A 19,924-nucleotide genomic window follows, 5' to 3' on the forward strand; every position below is an offset into this window, starting at 1 on the left:
TCTCCAGCCCACACTATATCTTAAGTATTTAGGACAAACTGTTGTCCATGTGGCAGAGAGGCATCATAATAGCCCACAACCTTAAACACCACTTCTCCATTTAACCCTCGTTGCCAGTTCACCACATCATACTTTACAGCTGTTGCCCCAGTGCTGTCAAACCAAATCTGTTCACCCACTTTAGTGGTAAAATTTACCTTTTTTAGAGACATCACAACCTTTAAAAGAAAATGCAAAAAAGTATTTACTGTATATCGCTGTTATATCATACATCTACAGAGCCTGCTTTTCTTCTCTTCTTTGTGTTACCTGCCATGGTTGTATTGGTTTGTCTTTTTGTCTGATTTTCTGTACAGCATAAACTGCATTATAAAGATTATTTACAAATCTCAATTCTAAAATATCCTTGCTGTAGTTTTTAAAGGGGAGTTTAAAGTATCTTAAGCATCTCAGATGGTACAGATGCTGCCGGCCCTTCCTTACCAGGGTGTTGATATGGCAGGACCAAGACAGGTCCTGTGTGATGTGAACACCTAGGTACCGGAAACTGTTCACTCTCTCTACTGGGATCCGGTTGATGACCGCTCCTGCTTTGTGCTGAAGTCCACTTTTAACTCCTTAGTCTTGCTTGACTAGTGAGGAGAGTGTGTAGAGAAGATGGAGGGAGTATTTTGAATAGCTGATGAATGAGGAAAATGAGAGAAAGTGAGAATGTTGGATGATGTGGAGATGGTGAAGCAGGAAGTGGATAGGATTAGCAAGGAGGAAGCGAGAGCAGTGATTAAGAGGATAAAGAGTGGAAAGTCATTTGGACTAGATGACATACCAGTAGAGGCATGGAGATGTTTAGGAGATATGCAGTAGAGTTTTTAACCAGGTTGTTCAACAAGATTTTGGAAGGTGAGAGGATGCCTGAGGAATGGATAAGGAGTGTGCTGGTAACAGTCTTTAAGAATAAGGGAAATGTGCAGACCTGCAGTAACTACAAGGGAATTAAGTAGATTAAGATCAGTCACACCATGAAGTTATGGGAAAGAGTAGTGGAAGCCAGGCTGAGAGAAGCATTTGCTTCGAGAATGTTGATGGAGAAGTATAGAGAAGGTCAGAAGGAGTTGCATTGTGTGTTTGTGGATTTAGAGAAAGCATATGACAGGGTGCAGAGTGGTGAGAGTAGGGAGCAGGTTGAGAAGAGCCTGGAGAGGTCGAGGTATGCGCTGGAGAGAAGGGGAATGAAAGTCAGTAGGAGTAAGACAGAGTACATGTGTGTGAAAGAGAGCGAGGGCAGTGGAGTGGTACAGTTGCAGGGAGAAGAGGTGGAGAAGGTGGACGAGTTCAGGTACCTAGGGTCAACAGTGCAAAGTAATGTAGAATTTGTTAGAGAAGAGAAGAAAAATGTGCAGGCAGGGTGAAGTGGGTGAGGAAGAGTGGCAGGGGTGATTTGTGATAGAAGGGTATCTGCAAGAGTAAAAGGGAAAGTTTAGATGTTGTATGGTTTAGAGAGGCATTGACTAAAAGACAGTAGGTGGAGCTGGAGGTAGCAGAGCTGAAGATGTTAAAGTTTTCGTTGGGAGTGACGAGGATAGACAGGATTAAAAAGTTAGTTTATTAGAGGTACATCGCATGTAGGATGTTTTGGAGACAAGGTGAGGGAGGTGAGATTAAGATGGTTTGGACATGTGCAGAGCATGGACATATGGTACATATCCGCAGGAGAATGCTGAGGATGGAGCCACCAGGAAGAAGGAAAAAAGGAAGGCCAAGGAGGAGGTTTATAGATGTGGTGAAAGATGAAGAAGAATGAGGCAGGCCGTCTCATTGTTGTTAAAGATCAGGCCCTCCACAACAATGTCATCAGCAAACTTGATGATGGTGATTGAGTTGAAAGTGGATATCCAGTCATGTGAGTACAGTGAGTACAGGAGGGTGCTCAGAACACAACCCTGGGGAGCTCCAGTGTTGAGGGTGAGGGTGGATGAGGTGTGTTTGCCCACCCGTACGGCTTGTGGTTTGTCTATCAGGAAGTTGGAGATCCATGACACAGCGGCAGGGTGAGTCCTAGGACCTCCAATTTAGGGGTGAGCGTGGAGGAAATTATGGTTTTGAACGCTGATCTGTAGTCCACAAACAGCATATTTGCATAATTCCCTATGTCTACCACTTGGTACTCATAAAGCAGCGAGATACATGGAAGAGTGCTTTCAACATCCCCATATGGGACTACGAATATCAGGCAATGCTGCTTACCCTCACAAACTCCCCAGCAGTCATCCTCGCACGGATCAACAACCTTCTCCGGGACATGTTTAACACATTCATCTTCATATATAGATGACATTTTCATCTTTTCATGGTCCCTTCTGGAGCATGAAGAGGATGTCAGGAGAGTCCTGACCCACCTCTTAGATAATCACGTGTTTGGAAAGCTCATGAAGTGAGAGTTAAATGTTCCTTCAGTTTTCTGATTTATCATAGCCACAAGCAGCATTCAAATGGACCCATGGAAAGTGCAAGCTGTCACTGAGTAGCCCACCCCAAACACATTCATGTACAATAGTTCCTTGGATTTGCAAACTATCATTATAAGTTCATTAAGAATTTCAGCTTCATCGCCGCTTCTCTGTCCCCACCTCAACAATCTACCTTCCGGTGGACACCCAAGGCAAACGTGGCCTTCCTGGAAGTCAATAACAGTTCAACTTGACTCCCAATCTGAATATACCAGATCCAGGCTTGCCTTTGGTGGTAAAGGTGTATGCTTCCGATGTTGGGGTGGGGGCTGTGCTGTCCCAAAGAGGGGCTGACAACAAGCTACACCCATGTGCCTTTCTCACCCACGAGCTCACCCCTACCGAGATGAACAATGAAGTGGGGGATCAGACGCTGCTTGTGGTCAGGCAGCACCCAGCACCCTTTCCAGGTCTTGACCAAAAGAAATTTTAGTACCTTCTTTGATGGGTTTAAATTTACCCTCACATATCTTTGTGGGTCCAAAAACCTTGTGGATTTTAAGCATTGTTCTGCAATTAATTTTTTATTTACTTATTTCTTTAATTAAATGTATGTCTCAAAATTATTATTAATATCATAAATTATTAATGTCAATAAATATCATTTAATACTGATTATAAACATTTTAGTTATTCTTGTTATTTTTTTCATAGACATAAATAAGACTTTTTTTTTAAGTTTATTCAGTACTCATCCATAGCCATATTATTTGTGATTACATTTCATATATATCTAAACATTATTGACTTGATTACATTTGATATACTGTGTGTAAAAGGAACATCAGCAAAAATAATAAATAGATTAGAGCAATAAAGTTTAAAGGGATTTAGAAGCCATTTTCCCCATCATCTTTTTCTTTGTGTTTAGTTCAGGTTTAAACAGAATAATATAACATTTAGGAGTAAATATACAGAACAGCAGAGCAAAACTGGAGGCCAGAATGGCAAAGATCTCCACAGCTACAGTGAATTTTCCAGGAGAGCTGACATAAGCTGGAATAAAGGTGATCCACACTGCACAGAATATGAGTATACTGAATGTGATGAATTTTGCTTCATTAAAATTATCAGGCAGCTTTCTAGCTAGAAAAGCTAAAACAAAACAAAAGAAAGCCAGAACTCCAATATAACCCAGCACGGCCCAGAAACCTATAGGTGAGCCCAAGTTACATTCTAATATGATCTTTTCCTTGTAGTAGTTCACATTCTTGTAGGGAAAAGGAGGAGAAATTGTTAACCAAAGTACACAAATAAAGACCTGTATGAGAGTGAAAGCAAGTACACTGAGTCTCTGCTGTAGAGGCCCAAACCATTTCATGACATTGCTGCCTGGAAGTGTAGCTCTGAAGGCCATTAACACAACTACTGTTTTGCCCAGAACACAGGAGATACAGAGTACAAATGTGATCCCAAAAGCTGTGTGGCGCAGCATACAAGACCACTCAGAGGGCCGTCCAATGAAAGTAAGTGAACAGAGGAAACACAGAGTGAGTGAGAAGAGCAGCAGGAAGCTCAGCTCAGAGTTGTTAGCCTTAACAATTGGAGTTTCCTTTTCTTTTAGAAATAAAACAGCTACTAACAGAGTCAATGAAGCTCCAAATAAAGAAAAGAGTATTATTATTATACTAATGAGCTCTGTAAATGAAAGAAACTCAAAAACTTTTAACACACATTTATCTCTATTTGCATTAGACCAAAAGTCTCCTGGACACTGCACACAGTTTATGGAATCTGCAAAGTAATCATAGTTATTATCATTAGGAAGGAAATATCTTATAAATGTTTTTTTTAATACCAGTTTTTAGAAACTGTAAGCTAAATAGTAATATGATGATACACATTGAATTATTAACATCTTGTAAAAGCTGAAGTTACCTGTCTGGTTACTGATCTCTCCCTCTGCACATGGTATACAGTCGTAACAGCAGACAGGCCTTCCTTTCTGTGCAGCTTTCCTGGTTCCTGGAGAACAGCTTTCAGTGCACACAGACCTTGGCTTCTAATGTGAACAATATATTATGACTAAAACATTTAAGTTTTTACATTTGTGTAATCTGTCAAAACCCATGAAGTTCTTAAGCCATTGTTTGTTTACTGCTAAAATCCAAGCAGCTCATGTACAATCGCAATGTACATTTTACATTGAAACACTACACTATAGCAATTTTTGGGGAATTTAATTGGGAATGTTTAATGAATATAGAACATTATGCTTATATTCAAATATAGATTGTAGTTAACAAATCTTAAAAAAAAAATCATATTTGTATGTTATTCAAAATCATGAAACAATGTATTTACCTCTCTTTTATCTCCAGCCCACACTATATCTTCAGTATTTAGAACAAATTGTTGTCCATGTGGCAGAGCGGCATCATAATAGCCTAAAACCTTAAACACCACTTCTCCATTTAACCCTCGTTGCCAGTTCACCACATCATACTTTGCAGCTGTTGCCCCAGTGCTGTCAAACCAAATCTGTTCTCCTACTTTAGTGGTAAAATTTACCTTTTTTAGAGACATCACAACCTTTAAATAGAAAAGTAAATACATATTTATAATATGACAATATAAAATGTACAATATTTGCTTTGCTTCTCTTCTTTGTGTTACCTCCCATGGTTGAATCGTTTTCTCTTTTTCACAACTCTGATATTCTGTGCATTTTAACAGACTGTGTAGAGAATGTGCCACAGCATAAACTGCATTGTAAAGATTATTTGCATATCTCAATTCTAAAATATCCTTACTGTAGTTTTTATATTGAATCATTTCTTCATATTTGCTGCAGTTGATTTCAGTTTGAAAATTGCTTCCCTCGGTATGTAAGCATGGGACTGCTGTTTGCCAAAATCCATTGACAGCATAATCAGCAAAACCACCAATTTTCAATTTTCCCACATCAAAACCAATGGCTCCAGCCAGCACATTATAACTTGCTGGTGTTGCTATAGCAGCAGCAGAAATCCATCCTTGAACACCAATCATCTGGTAGCCAGTGACATTCTTTAGAATCAGCTGTTCTGTTAAAATACTCATCTCAAGATTAGGAAGAAATAGAATAATTACTTTAGCTGTGCCTTTCTGAATAATGTCAACCACTTTGATGATTTTGGCAGGATTTGCTCGATCAAAATTTTCTGTGTACTCAACACATATTCCCTCCTCTTTGGCTGCATTCAGAAAAATAGACATTCCACTGTTTCCATAGTCATTATCACTGTGCACAGCTCCTACCCAAGACCAGCCAAAGTGCTTGACCATATATGCCAAAGCTCTACTCTGGTAGTAGTCACTTGCGATGGTTCTGAAGAAATATGGGTACTCCTTTCTATTACTCAAACATTCACATGAGGCAGCATAACTTATCTGAGGAGAAAGTGACAGGTTAAATATAAATATATATATATATATATATATATATATATATATATATATATATATATATATATATATATATATATATATATATATATATATAGTAATTTGCAATGTATTTTTTAAGTTTGCACTTTTTTTGTTTGATTCGAATGATTCAAATAATTGATACTTACCACTGGAATCTTAAAAGATTCTATAGTTTTTGCAAGTGCTATATTAGCAGTAGACTCTGACTCCCCTATGATGGCTTGTACCACTGCTGGTTCATTGCAGGTCTTATTTGTTATGTCCTGACCATTAATAAAAGCTATGGCTGCCTTCATAGTTAAAAATCTTGAGAGACAAGCATCATAAATCTTGTAACCAACTGAGATATTTGGGAGCAAGGTGTTACTTCTGTTAATTTCCTCAACTGCAAAAGTCATCATCTGAACAAGCCGTAAAAAAAGAAGGGATAATCTACAAAATACACATAAAAATCATGAAAATGTAAAATATCTTGTACTGAAACTGAAAAGTAATATAATGGAGATATTCAGATTATTATAAAGCAGAAAACTACACATTCTTCAAAATGACTAATGTATCACCTAGAACTTACTTAGTGCAGATTAAAGGTGGAGGTTTTTCAGTATATTGCAGTGACTGCATCTGTGTAGCACGATGTAATGAAAACACAGCTCCAATTATTACATCTCCATCTTTAGATAACAAAGGATATTCTGGGTCTTCCATGATATTGCAATTGTCTCCCTTTGCCAGGGTAAGAGAAGAGAGTAGTAGAAGGAAAAACATTACAGATTCTGACCAGTGCTTTTTAGAGTTAGTCCTGAACATAGAAAGTCTTCCTATATTTATAGACATGCTCTGTGTGTTCTCTGTATGACTATACATTATGGACAAATCAGAAAAGTTGTTCAGCTTTGTAGCTTTGTGATGTCATTATGGGACCTGAGGCTACCTGTGGGTTTTAAGTTGTTTTTGTTTAAATTCATTTATCAAAGACCACACACAGTAAAAATCAAATCAAATCAAATCAAATCAAGTTTTATTCATCACATACACATACATACAGGGTACGACATGCAGTGAAATGCTTATTATGACGGACCAGCATGAGGAAATAGGATGGGGAAAAAGAAGGCAGATAAATTAAGTATAAAAAAAACTATATAAAATAAAATATAAGAATATAAAGATATAAAAGATATATAAAGATTTATGTATGTCAGACAAAAGAAAAAGATATATATACAAAAATAAAAATGCTTATGGCATACAGTGGAACAGTAAACAATGAACAATAAACAATAGACAATTTTTTGGTAGTTTATTTTGTCCATAGAGTGTCCGTGTGCGGTATGGTGTGGTTTAAAAAAAAAGTCCGTAAGTGTCCGTGTGCGGTATGGTGTGGTATAACAATGACCATAAAGTGTCCGTGTGCGGTGTGGTGTGGTATAAAATGAAATAAAATATAAAGTGCACTGTGCTGTGCAAGTCCGGAGTTTAAAGTGTCGTGGTGCGAAAGGTGAGATATGTATAGAGAGAAAGTGTGATGATGGAGAGAGTGGGCCAGTTTTTAGATCCTGGGTGTCTCCTGGTTTAAACTACTAATGGCCTGTGGGAAGAAGCTCCTCCTCATTCTCTCTGTGTTCGCTTACAGGGAGCGGAAGCGTTTCCCCGAACGCAACAGAGAAAAGAGTCCATTGTTGGTATGTCCTTCATAATCATCCTAGCTCTGGTCCGGCACCGCGTGCTGTAGATGTCCTGCAGGTCAGGGAGTTTGGTGTGGATGGTACGTTCAGCTGAACGCACCACCCTCTGGAGGGCTCGTCTGTCCTGCATGGTGCTGTTCCCGAACCAGGAAGTGATGCTACCCGTCAGAACGCTCTTAATGGTGCAGGTCTAGAAGGTCTTAAGCACCTGAGAGGGAAGTTTAAAGTCCCTTAAGGGTTTTAGATGGTACAGATGCTGCCGGGCCTTCTTCACCAGGGTGTTGGTGTGACAGGACCAAGACAGGACCAAGACAGGTCCTGTGTGATGTGAACACCTAGGTACCGGAAACTGTCCAGTCTCTCCACTGGGGTCCCGCTGATGTTTATCGGTTGGTATGACCGCTCCCGCTTTGTGCTGAAGTCCACGATCAACGTCTTAGTCTTGCTGACATTCAGGAGAAGGTTGTTTTCCTGGCACCATCTCTCCAGGTTTTTAACCTCCTGTAGGTAGGCCGTCTCATCTTTGTTGGTGATCAGACCCACCACAACGGTGTCATCAGCAAACTTGATGATGGTGGTGGAGTTGGAAGTGGCCACACAGTCAGATGTGTACATTGAGAAAAAGCAGGGGGCTCAGAACACAACCCTGGGGAGCTCCAGTGCTGAGGGTGAGGGTGGATGAGGTGTGTTTTCCAACCCGTACGGCTTGTGGTCTGTCTGTCAGGAAGTTATAGATCCATTGACACAGCGGCTGGCTGAGTCCCAGGACCTCCAACTTAGAGGTGAGTGTGGAGGGAATTATGGTGTTAAACGCTGAACTGTAGTCCACGTACAACATCTTTGCATAATTCCCATTTCTTTGCTCCAGGTGGCTCATCGTGGTGTGGCGGAGATGAGCAATGGCGTTCTCAGTAGAGTGGTTCTGACGGTATGCAAACTGTAATGTGTCCAGTGTGTCTGGTAGTGATGCAGTGATGAAGTCTCTGACCAGTCTCTCGAAGCACTTCATCACTACTGAGGTCAAGGCTACAGGGCGATAGTTGTTAAGGCAGGCGGGCTGGGGTTTCTTCGGGACAGGAACAATAGTGGACTGTTTAAAACATGAGGGGACAACAAACTGTTCCAGTGAGAGGTTGAATATCTCAGTGAACACCATTGCTAGCTGGTCAGCGCAGGCTTTCAGAAACCGACCTGTGATGCCGTCTGGTCCTGCTGCCTTCCTGGTATTCACTCTCTTGAATGCCCTCCTCACGTCATGCTCAGAGATGGTGAACGTGTTTACCTCTCCGGCTCTCTCAGCGTGCATGCTAGTTGTAATGCTAGCACCACTAGCGTGGTTAGCTGCAGCCTCGAAAAGAGCGTAAAAGGTGTTTAGCTCATCTGCCAGAGAATCGTCCGCATTCACCATTTTAGAAGATGGTGTTTTGTAGTCCGTTATTGTTCTTAGTCCCTGCCACAGGCTCCTAGAGCCACCATGTATAGTTTCCTCCCGTAGCGCCGCTTTGCATCCTTCACCGCTCTGCGAACACTGTAGGACGCAGCCTTGTACTCGTTCCTGTCCCCGGTGGTGAGCCCCCTGTTATAGGCAGCAGAGCGGGATCTCAGATTGTCGCAGATGGTTTTATGCACCCACGGCTTCTGGTTGGGAAACGTTCTGATAGTGTTTTTTTGCAATGTATCATCTGCTAGTTTGCCGATGAATCCCACAACTGCTTCCGTAAACATGTTGACGTCATCAGAGCTGCGCCTGAACATCCAAAGAGCCGCCACCGTTTGGTCAGTCCAGCGCGCGACCTCCCTCTGAACCGGAGCGTTCTGTTTCAGCCTTTGTTTGTAAACAGGCATGAGGAAGATGGCGGCATGGTCCGATTTCCCAAACGGTGGACGTGATTGTGCCTTGTAGCTGTTCTTGAAAGGTGTGTAACAGTGGTCCAGTGTCCTTTCGCCCCTGGTGGGGCAGGTGATGTGCTGATAAAAGTTCGGTAGTGCGCGCTTGAGGTTGGCACTGTTGAAATCTCCGACCACAATGAGCGCAGTGTCCTGATGCTTTGTTTGTTGAAGTGTTATTGTCTCGTGTAAATCCCATACTGCAGTATCCGTGTCTGCTTGAGGTGGATTATAAACGGCACTGACTATGACCGAGCTGAATTCCTGAGGTAGATAGAAGGGCCGACATTTAATGGTCAGTAGTTCCAGATTTGGTGTGCCGGAGTGTGAAAGAGGAACGATGCTCGCGCTGTCACACCAGTGGTTGTTCACCATCAGACACACTCCTCCTCCTCTTGACTTCCCCGACTCCAGTGTTCTGTCCATGCGGTAAACCGAGAAAAACTCGGCCGGCTGGAATGGCTTGGTTCGGTACCGCTGGGTTCAGCCATGTCTCGGTGAAGCAGAGAAGGTTGCAGTCCTGAATGTCTATCTGGAACTTGACCCTTGCCCTGAGGTCGTCGAGCTTGTTCTCCAGTGACTGGACGTTGGCTAACAGGATACTAGGTAATGGAGCGCGGTGTGCGCGTGCCCTCAGCCTGTTCCTGATGCCGGTTTGTTTCCCTCGCGGACGCTGGTACGGGTCGCGTCCTTTGTTCTCCCACAGAATCTCTCTCGGCCAGCATGGGTCCGGGTTTAAAAACAGGGAAAAGTGAGTGCATTGTACACCAATAGATATAAGAGTGTCTCTGTCATATCTAATGGTGTCCATCTTGTGTAGATGGAACTGTAACTACTTAGATAAAAGTATAAAATTAACAAAAAAAGAGAAAACGTAGCCGGAGCAGTCGTGATGGCAGCCGACCCCACCGGCGCCATCTTGTCAATTAAAATTTTTTTATTATATAGTCTTCCTATATTCATAGACATGGTCTGTGTGTTCTTTGTATGACTATACATTATGGACAAATCAGAAAGGTTTTTCAGCTTTGTAGCTTTGTGATGTCATTATGGGACCTAAGACTACCTGTGGGTTTTAAGTTGTTTTTGTTTAAATTCATTAATCAAAGACCACACACAGTAAATTATATACAGCCATTTTTTTTGGCTTGGGCCTGCTGGTCCTACACGTGCTGTCAAATAGTTTAGCCAATGCTGAATTTTTATGTTTCTTGTACATGATTACTTACTAGTAGTGTGATTGATTAAGCTTTTAGACCTCCTTGACATCTAGACTATATCCTGTAAATAAATTAAGCATTTTATTCTTTGTTTAAACTTAATTTGTAATTATTGATATTTTATATTTTTTATATTGTATGCCTGTCTGGTATATTTTATTGTTTGCAATAAAAAAATCAGTCATACTTAGTTCAGGGCAATGGTTTCTCAGTGGTTATAATGCTGGACTACTGTTCTAAATGTAGTACTGCTACCATTTTAAGAAAAACCTTTTTTCTAACTAGCTCTAACTGCTTGGTTGTATAAATGAAATAAATGCTCCAATTTATTTTGTAAATTTAAATTTATTTACACTGTCTTTTATGTTTGAAATGCTCATTCTCTGTACAACAAACTTTGCAACCTTAAAATGCAGCTTTCTTACCAGTAAGAGATAAGGGAATGTATATCCGTGGCCATTTCAGACTTTGAACTTACATATACAGTAATCCTTCGTTTATTACGTTAGTTACATTCCAAAACCTCGACTGGAAAAAAAAAAATGCTATTTTACTTGTGTGAAATTGTGTTCAAATCACTGATGATCTTACATGGCGCACTCATACTGCAGCAGTGGTGATAAAAGCTCACCACCATTTCTTTCTGATGGGATGCATCACTATATGATATGGGAACAACACTCCCTTCAACTACAAAGTGAGTAGTGCGAACAGCCAGCACATTATTGGATAAGATCACAACATTGTCATGTCACAGCATTGGTTTGGAACTGTGGTTAACTGTATGGGAGACTTGAACTTTATCAGGTTTAGCAGTTTCAGGGTTTGAGGTTCTTAAAGTCTATGCAGTAAGACAGTGTAAACTGAAAGTGATCAAAGAATAGGGATCACATGCTTGGCAGGGGTTAAGAGGTTTGGTCTGCTGGATGTACTCGAGCTTCTTATAGTAAGTGAGGAAATAGGTACCAAGCCGTCTCGTGCCAGTGGCTTCATTCCTCAAACACCTGCTTGACGGCGAGCATTTCTCTGTACCTCACACTATGCTAATAAATGCAATAGGGCTGATGATGCACAGATGAAAGCAATGTTCTTCAGGTTATGTATGTAACCATGATTTCCAGAGGGAACGAGATGCTGCATAATTAGTCCAATGGAAAGCGCTGTGTCACTGACATCACGACTTGGAAGCATAAAAGCACATAGATTGTACCCTTTCAGAAGGTAGTGCTGGTTTCACTGGAATGCTGGTAGTGTGGCATAGAGATATCTTGTTCCCCTTAGGGAACCAGGGTTACATTCATAACCTGGAGATGTACCCTTTTCAGAGAATCAAGCTGCATCAACAATGCTTTGGGAATGAGTGTCTAATACCACTAGACTGACCAATCCCTAGTGTGTGGGGCCACAGCTAGGCCTCAGGACATAAGGGCCAGGAGTGGTACTGAGGTCAAGGTTACAGAACCTGTCTGAATCAGCCCACAGCATTGCAGATGTCATGTAGAGACACTACAGTGGACCAAGCCTTAGAGGCTGTCACACTCTGGGTCAAGTGTGCTCTGACAAAGAATGGAGTGGGTGACCAGAGGACTCGTAGGAGGATAATCCACCTGCTTAGTGTCTGCTTGTTCACACAAAGGCCTCTCCTCGGAGGGCCATAGCAGATAAGCAGCTACTCCGACTTTCTTCACGGAGTCGTCCTGTGGACGTAAGTGTTCAGCGCTCACACCGGACACAGCCAGTTCAGCTTTTCCTGGTCTGGGGCCTGAAAAAGAGGAGGATAGAATGCCTGGAACCCTGGGACGACCGAGGGCACCTTAGGGATATACCCCATTCAAAAAAAAAGCACTGGCCATGCCTGGAGTAAACTCCAGAAAAGAGGGGGCCACTGAAAGGGTCTTGGCTGTGAGGTACCTCCAAGATGCCTCGGCCAACAGCTCGAAGGGGGCCTCAGATAGATCCTCGAACACGACGGCTAAGTCCCACACAGGCACTCTTGGTCGTACCGGGGCCTCAGCCTCCGGCTGCAGCTGTGAACTGTTCCTAAAGGAATTGCAGCACTAAACCAACCAGGTAGTTAACTGGATCCAAACTGTGCAAATCGCACCATCCACTGAACAGATGCCATTTGCGGCATACAATCTCCTCTTTGAGCTCTCATAGAGCTCTGGATTGGAAAATTGTCTCTACCACCTCAGTTGAGAGACCGGAATCTCAGAGCTGTACCCCCTTACGGGCCACAGCCACAGCCTCCACAACTCTGGGTGGGGGTAAACTTTTGTGCCCCCTGCTTGAGAGAGGAGTTCCCTCCTAAGAAAAGTCTCCCAGGAGGATGCTCAAGAAGGGATACCAGGTCCACGAACCATGGTCTGCCCAGCCACCGTTGGGCCACCAGAAGGAGATGGACTCCATCCAGGCAAACTCTTTTTCAGAACTCCCAGAAGCAGCACAACGGGGGGAAAAGTGTAAAGGTAGCCTCCGCCCCCTCTGAGCCATGGAGTCCAGCCCCAAGACGGGCTGAAGGAGTAAGGGAGAAACAAATGGGACAGTGCAACGTCTCTTGAGTCACGAACAGGTCTAATTGAGCCCTGCCAAATCTCTCCCAAATCTGCTCCACCACATGAGGCTGGAGCCGCTATTCCCTGGGTGGATGAGACCTGAACTGAATCGTGTAGCCTCTGTCTACAGTACGCAGGACCCATTGAAACATGTCTGGCAGAGCTTTCCAGGCTGCCAGGTACTCCCTTAGTGGTATCATTCACTCAACGTCTGGGACACCTGGAGCTGGGGCTACACCCTGTTGCAGATCTAGGACCACCTACATTACCTTAAAAAGGTTATGGAGTAACTCATGAAGGCTTGGCTAACGGCAAGCACATGGAAGTACCACTTGTGTACTGGCTGACTGGGGCACAGTTCCTGGCATACCACATTGGCAGGGTCTTGCAGAAACTGCAAGAAAAACAAATCGAAGTGGGTTAAAGAATACCCTTGTTCAAAGTCCTAACAACAGATACATGTTTTCTTGGGGTTGGCAGGATACTGCAGATGGTTTGTCTCTAATTTCTCCTCTCTACCTTTCCCTCTGTTTAGATCTCATGAAGAAGGGATGGCCCGAACAAGTCTGGTGGACAAAGACAACAAAACAGGCATTCCAATCTCTTACCCCTCCACAGGTGCTAAGAAACCCAGAATTAAGGCTGGGTTAATCAATGCCCTCTTTTGAAGTCATAGATTCTGGGCCCAAAATTCACTGACAGTAGGTTTGGAGCAAAGGGGAAGTTCTATGATGACAGGCCACTTAACCACATACAAAAAGAGCAGGCACTCCTAATGCAACTGCTGACAGGGTGCTCAAGGACAGTGCTGATTCAGCACCACTGTTGTGGAGATACCTGGGGCAAATGGGAGGGGGGTGGGGTGGCAAGATGACACAGCTGGAGATAGATAATGAGAGCAGCAGCTCCTTACTGTTTTTGACTGAAGCAAAGCAGATAATAAAATGCTGTAAAGACAGTGAGACAGAGAATTTCTGGCTTTTTTTCATTGCTTGCTCTCTCTTTCTTGCTTTAGGCAGAAGCTCCCAACAAACCCACACCTCGTTGTTCCAGTCTGCTTATCTCAGCCACCGACCTCGGTGCTCGGGGTTTATTATAAATATATTGATTATGAATCTTAAAACAATACAAAACACAGGAGAGTGAGAACTAACATGAGCACCGGAATGTAAGATAGTGAGAAATATTCTTTGTACGAACTTATACAGTCATTTGATGATATGGAACCAGGAGCTACTCAGCAACTCATAAAATAGCTCAACACCTGAGATCATCATAGATCCAACACTAGTTTCTCCATGCCAGAGCATTTAAAGGAAAGGTTCTAAAATAAGGTTACAAATAATGTGTGAGTTATTACAATATACTGCATTCTGCATAGTGGGATTTAAAAGAAGGTGATTTATTTAACAGGGAGGTGTTATTTAAAGAAAATGATTTTTGAAGCTGTGGTGTTAACTGAACCCATTTGTATGGTGAACAAAACAGGAAGTAAAGTGTTATGTCATGTTGCTCCTTGTGTCCCGTCTTGTGCTTCCAGTTAACATAAAATGTGTTAGTAAAAGGGAGTGGGACCTCAGTGGTCAACGTTCTGGGTTTGCACCGGTATTGCCAAGCTGCCACTCTTAGGCGCACTTGAGCTGTATCATGGCTGACCCTGTGCTCTGACCCCAGCTTCTGAACAAGCTGGGATATGCGAAAAACAAATTGTACTCTGCTGTAATGTATATGTGACAAATAAAGGCTATTCCATTCTATTAAAATACATTAAACATTTTCTAATCTTTTATAAGCAGAAATAAGACAAGATTTTTGTGGTAAGTTTATTAATTTCTCATCTATATGTATATGTCATTAGATTTAATGTATTTAAGGTAGATAAAAAAAATTTTATTTGATTATATTTGACATTGTGTGTCCAAATGAATCATTCTTAATTTTTGTTTTCAAATTTCAGAATGATGATTTGTTTTAAAGAGATTTAGATGCTGTTTTGCCCATCATATTTTTCTTTTTATTTAGTTCCAGTCCAAACAGAATAATATAACATTTAGGTGTAAATATACAAAACAGTAGAGCAAAACTGGAGGCTAAAATGGCAAAGGTCTCCACAGCTACAGTGAATTTTCCAGGAGAGCTGACATAAGCTGGAATAAAGGTGATCCACACTGCACAGAATATGAGTATACTGAATGTAATGAATTTCGCTTCATTAAAATTATCAGGCAGCTTTCTAGCTAGAAAAGCCAAAACAAAGCATAAAAAAGCCAGAACTCCAATATAACACAGCACGGCCCAGAAACCTATAGGTGAGCCCAAGTTACATTCTAATATATTCTTTTCCTTGTAGTAATTCATGTTCATGTAGGGGTAAGGAGGAGAAATTGTTAACCAAAGGACACTAATAAGGACCTGTATGAGAGTTAATGCAACTACACTGAGTCTCTGTTGTAGAGGCCCAAACCATTTCATGTCATTACTACCTGGATGTGTAGCTCTGAAGGCCACTAAAACAACCACTGTTTTCCCCAGAACACAGGATATACAGAGTACAAATGTGATTCCAGAAGCTGTGTGGCGCAACATACAGGACCACTCAGAGGGCCGTCCAATGAAAGTAAGTGAACAGAGGAAACACAGAGTCAGTGAGAAGAGCAGCAGGAAGCTCAGCTCAGAGTTGTTGGCTTTTACAATAGGAGTGTCTCTTTCCATTAGAAATAAAATGGCTACTAACACAGTTAATGCAGCTCCAACTAATGAAAAAAGTATCAAAATTATCCCCATAACCTCTGTAAATAAAAGAAACTCTATAACCTTCACCACACATTTATCTCTTTTAGCATTTGACCAATATTCAGCTGGACACTGCTTACAGTTATTTGAATCTGAAAAATAATAATGATTATTACTATTGGGAAGGAAAACAAACATTATTTGGCAATTTATTTATTAATGCCATTTTTCAAAAAATGGAGGAAAAAAAGGAGGATACACAATGTACAATTATCAAATTGTCTTTGAAACTTGGTGATGCTGAAATTACCTGTCTGGTTACTGATCTCTCCTTCTGCACATGGTATACAATCATAACAGCAGACAGGCCTTCCTTTCTGTGCAGCTTTCCTGGTTCCTGGAGGACAGCTTTCACTGCACACAGACCTTGGCTTCTAATGTGAACAATATATTATAGCTACAACTTTTTAATTATTCTTGATTTTTTTTTTATTTATTTAGAATTAGCAATGTATGTATCTCACTTTTCTCTCCAGCCCACACTATATCTTCAGTATTTAGAACAAACTGTTGTCCATGTGGCAGAGAGGCATCATAATAGCCCACAACCTTAAACTCCACTTCTCCATTCAACCCTTGTTGCCAGTTCACCACATCATACTTTGCAGCTGTTGCCCCAGTGCTGTCAAACCAAATCTGTTCACCTAGTTTAGTGGTAAAATTGACCTTTTTTAGAGACATCACAACCTTTAAAAGAAAATGCAAACAAGTATTTACTGTATATCGCTGTCATATCATGCATCTACAGAGCCTGCTTTTCTTCTCTTCTTTGTGTTACCTGCCATGGTTGTATTGGTTTGTCTTTTTCACAACTCTGATTTTCTGTGCATTTCAACAGACTGTGTAGAGAATGTGCCACAGCATAAACTGCATTATAAAGATTATTTACAAATCTCAATTCTAAAATATCCTTGCTGTAGTTTTTAAAGGGGAGTTTAAAGTATCTTAAGCATCTCAGATGGTACAGATGCTGCCGGCCCTTCCTTACCAGGGTGTTGATGTGGCAGGACCAAGACAGGTCCTGTGTGATGTAAACACTTAGGTACCGGAAACTGTTCACTCTCTCTACTGGGGTCCGGTTGATGACCGCTCCTGCTTTGTGCTGAAGTCCGCTTTTAACTCCTTAGTCTTGCTGATGTTCAGGAGAAGAATGTTTTCCTGGCACTATCTCTCTAGGTTTTTAATCTCCTGTAGGTAAGCAGTTTCGAAAAGTAAGCAGGAGAACAAAGAGATGCGGCAGCAGGTGAAAAGGGATGAGGCGAAAGCCAAGGAAAAGTCATATGAGGAGCTGTATGTGAAGTTAGACACTAAAGAATAAGAAAAGGAGTTGTACCGATTTTCCAGGCAGAGGAACCGACCTGGGAAGCATGTGCTGCAAGTTAGAGCAATAAAGGATGGAGATGGAAATGTGTTGACTAGTGAGGAGAGTGTGTAGAGAAGATGGAGGGAGTATTTTGAATAGCTGATGAATGAGCAAAATGAGAGAATATTTAGGAGATATGCAGTAGAGTTTTTAACCAGGTTGTTCAACAAGATTTTGGAAGGTGAGAGGATGCCTAAGGAATGGATAAGGAGTGTGCTGGTACCAGTCTTTAAGAATAAGGGAAATGTGCAGACCTGCAGTAACTACAAGGGAATTAAGTAGATTAAGATCAGTCACACCATGAAGTTATGGGAAAGAGTAGTGGAAGCCAGGCTGAGAGAAGCATTTGCTTCGAGAATGTTGATAGAGAAGTATAGAGAAGGTCAGAAGGAGTTGCATTGTGTGTGCAATGCAACTGGATTTAGAGAAAGCATATGACAGGGTGCAGAGTGGTGAGAGTAGGGAGCAGGTTGAGAAGAGCCTGAAGAGGTCGAGGTATGTGCTGGAGAGAAGGGGAATGAAAGTCAGTAGGAGTAAGAAAGAGTACATGTGTGTGAAAGAGAGCGAGGGCAGTGCAGTGGTACAGTTGCAGGGAGAAGAGGTGGAGAAGGTGGACGAGTTCAGGTACCTAGGGTCAACAGTGCAAAGTAATGTAGAATTTGTTAGAGAAGAGAAGAAAAATGTGCAGGCAGGGTGAAGTGAGTGAAGAAGAGTGGCAGGGGTGAATTATGATAGAAGGGTATCTGCAAGAGTAAAAGGGAAAGTTTAGATGTTGTATGGTTTAGAGAGGCATTGACTAAAAGACAGTAGGTGGAGCTGGAGGTAGCAGAGCCGAAGATGTTAAAGTTTTCGTTGGGAGTGACGAGGATGGACAGGATTAAAAAGTTAGTTTATTAGAGGTACATCGCATGTAGGATGTTTTGGAGACAAGGTGAGGGAGGTGAGATTAAGATGGTTTGGACATGTGCAGAGCATGGACATATGGTACATATTGGCAGGAAAATGCTGAGGATGGAGCCACCAGGAAGAAGGAAAAAAGGAAGGCCAAGGAGGAGGTTTATAGATGTGGTGAAGGAAGACATGTGGGTATTTGGTTTGTAGAGGACAGGGGGGTATGGAGACGGATGATCCACTGTGGCGACCCCTAAAGGGAGAAGCCGAAAGATGAAGAAGAATGAGGCAGGCCGTCTCATTGTTGTTGAAGATCAGGCCCACCACAACAGTGTCATCAGCAAACTTGATGATGGTGATTGAGTTGAAAGTGGATATCCAGTCATGTGAGTACAGTGAGTACAGGAGGGTGCTCAGAACACAACCCTGGGGAGCTCCAGTGTTGAGGGTGAGGGTGGATGAGGTGTGTTTGCCCACCCGTACGTCTTGTGGTTTGTCTATCAGGAAGTTGGAGATCCATGACACAGCGGCAGGGTGAGTCCTAGGACCTTTAATTTAGGGGTGAGCGTGGAGGAAATTATGGTTTTGAACGCTGATCTGTAGTCCACAAACAGCTTATTTGCATAATTCCCTTGTCTGTAGTCCAGGTGGTGCATAGTAGTGTGAAGAAGATGAGCAATGGTGCGGTTCTGGTGGTATGCGAACTGTAGAGGATCTAGTGTGTGTGGTAGTGATGAAGTCTCTGACCAGTCTTTCAAAGCACTTCATCACTACTGAGGTAAGGGGTATAGGGCGGTAGTCGTTGCAGCAGGCGGGCTGGGGTTTCTTCGGGACAGGACCAATGTGGACTGTTTGAAGCATGAGGGGACAACAGACTGTTCCAGTTTCACGAAACTAGACTTGCGTTATGTCTACCACTTGGTACTCATAAAGCAGCGAGATGCATGGAAGAGTGCTTTCAACATCCCCATATGGGACTACGAATATCAGGCAATGCTGCTTACCCTCACAAACTTTCCAGCAGTCATCCTCGCACGGATCAACAACATTCTCCGGGACATGTTTTACACATTCATCTTCATATATAGATGACATTTTCATCTTTTCATGGTCCCTTCTGGAGCATGAAGACTATGTCAGGAGAGTCCTGACCCACCTCTTAGATAATCACGTGTTTGGAAAGCCCATGAAGTGAGAGTTAAATGTTCCTTTAGTTTTCTGATTCATCATAGCCACAAGCAGCATTCAAATGGACCCATGGAAAGTGCAAGCTGTCGCTGAGTAGCCCACCCCAAACACATTAATGTAGAATAGTTCCTTGGATTTGCAAACTTTCATTATAAGTTCATTAAGAATTTCAGCTTCATCGCCGCTTCTCTGTCCCCACCTCAACAATCTACCTTCCGGTGGACACCCAAGGCAAACGTGGCCTTCCTGGAAGTCAATAACAGTTCAACTTGACTCCCAATCTAAATATACCAGATCCAGGCTTGCCTTTGGTGGTAAAGGTGTATGCTTCCGATGTTGGGGTGGGGGCTGTGCTGTCCCAAAGAGGGGCTGACAACAAGCTACACCCATGTGCCTTCCTCACCCACGAGCTCACCCCTAC

At 42.3% G+C, this 19,924-nt stretch overlaps 2 protein-coding genes across 2 annotated transcripts; both read right to left on the reverse strand.

Annotated features, from left to right (window-relative positions):
• Positions 1 to 3,327: 3,327 nt before the first annotated feature.
• On the reverse strand, positions 3,328 to 6,316 carry LOC310732628 (extracellular calcium-sensing receptor-like; the record flags this gene model as incomplete). The annotated part of the gene is made up of 5 exons (XM_083553241.1): positions 3,328 to 4,241; positions 4,386 to 4,509; positions 4,812 to 5,039; positions 5,124 to 5,879; positions 6,065 to 6,316. 5 exons carry the CDS (start codon positions 6,314 to 6,316, stop codon positions 3,328 to 3,330), a joined length of 2,274 nt encoding a protein of 757 aa, XP_083409367.1.
• An 8,923-nt stretch (positions 6,317 to 15,239) lies between these two features.
• Positions 15,240 to 19,410, reverse strand: LOC310732680 (extracellular calcium-sensing receptor-like; the record flags this gene model as incomplete). The annotated part of the gene is made up of 5 exons (XM_083553295.1): positions 15,240 to 16,153; positions 16,312 to 16,435; positions 16,521 to 16,748; positions 16,840 to 16,928; positions 19,320 to 19,410. The coding sequence occupies 5 exons, from the start codon at positions 19,408 to 19,410 to the stop codon at positions 15,240 to 15,242; spliced, it is 1,446 nt and encodes a 481-aa protein (XP_083409421.1).
• Between the last annotated feature and the right edge of the window lie 514 nt (positions 19,411 to 19,924).

This window comes from Silurus aristotelis, assembly GCF_946808225.1.
Source record: "Silurus aristotelis genome assembly, chromosome: 10".
In the NCBI taxonomy this organism is placed as follows: domain Eukaryota; kingdom Metazoa; phylum Chordata; class Actinopteri; order Siluriformes; family Siluridae; genus Silurus; species Silurus aristotelis.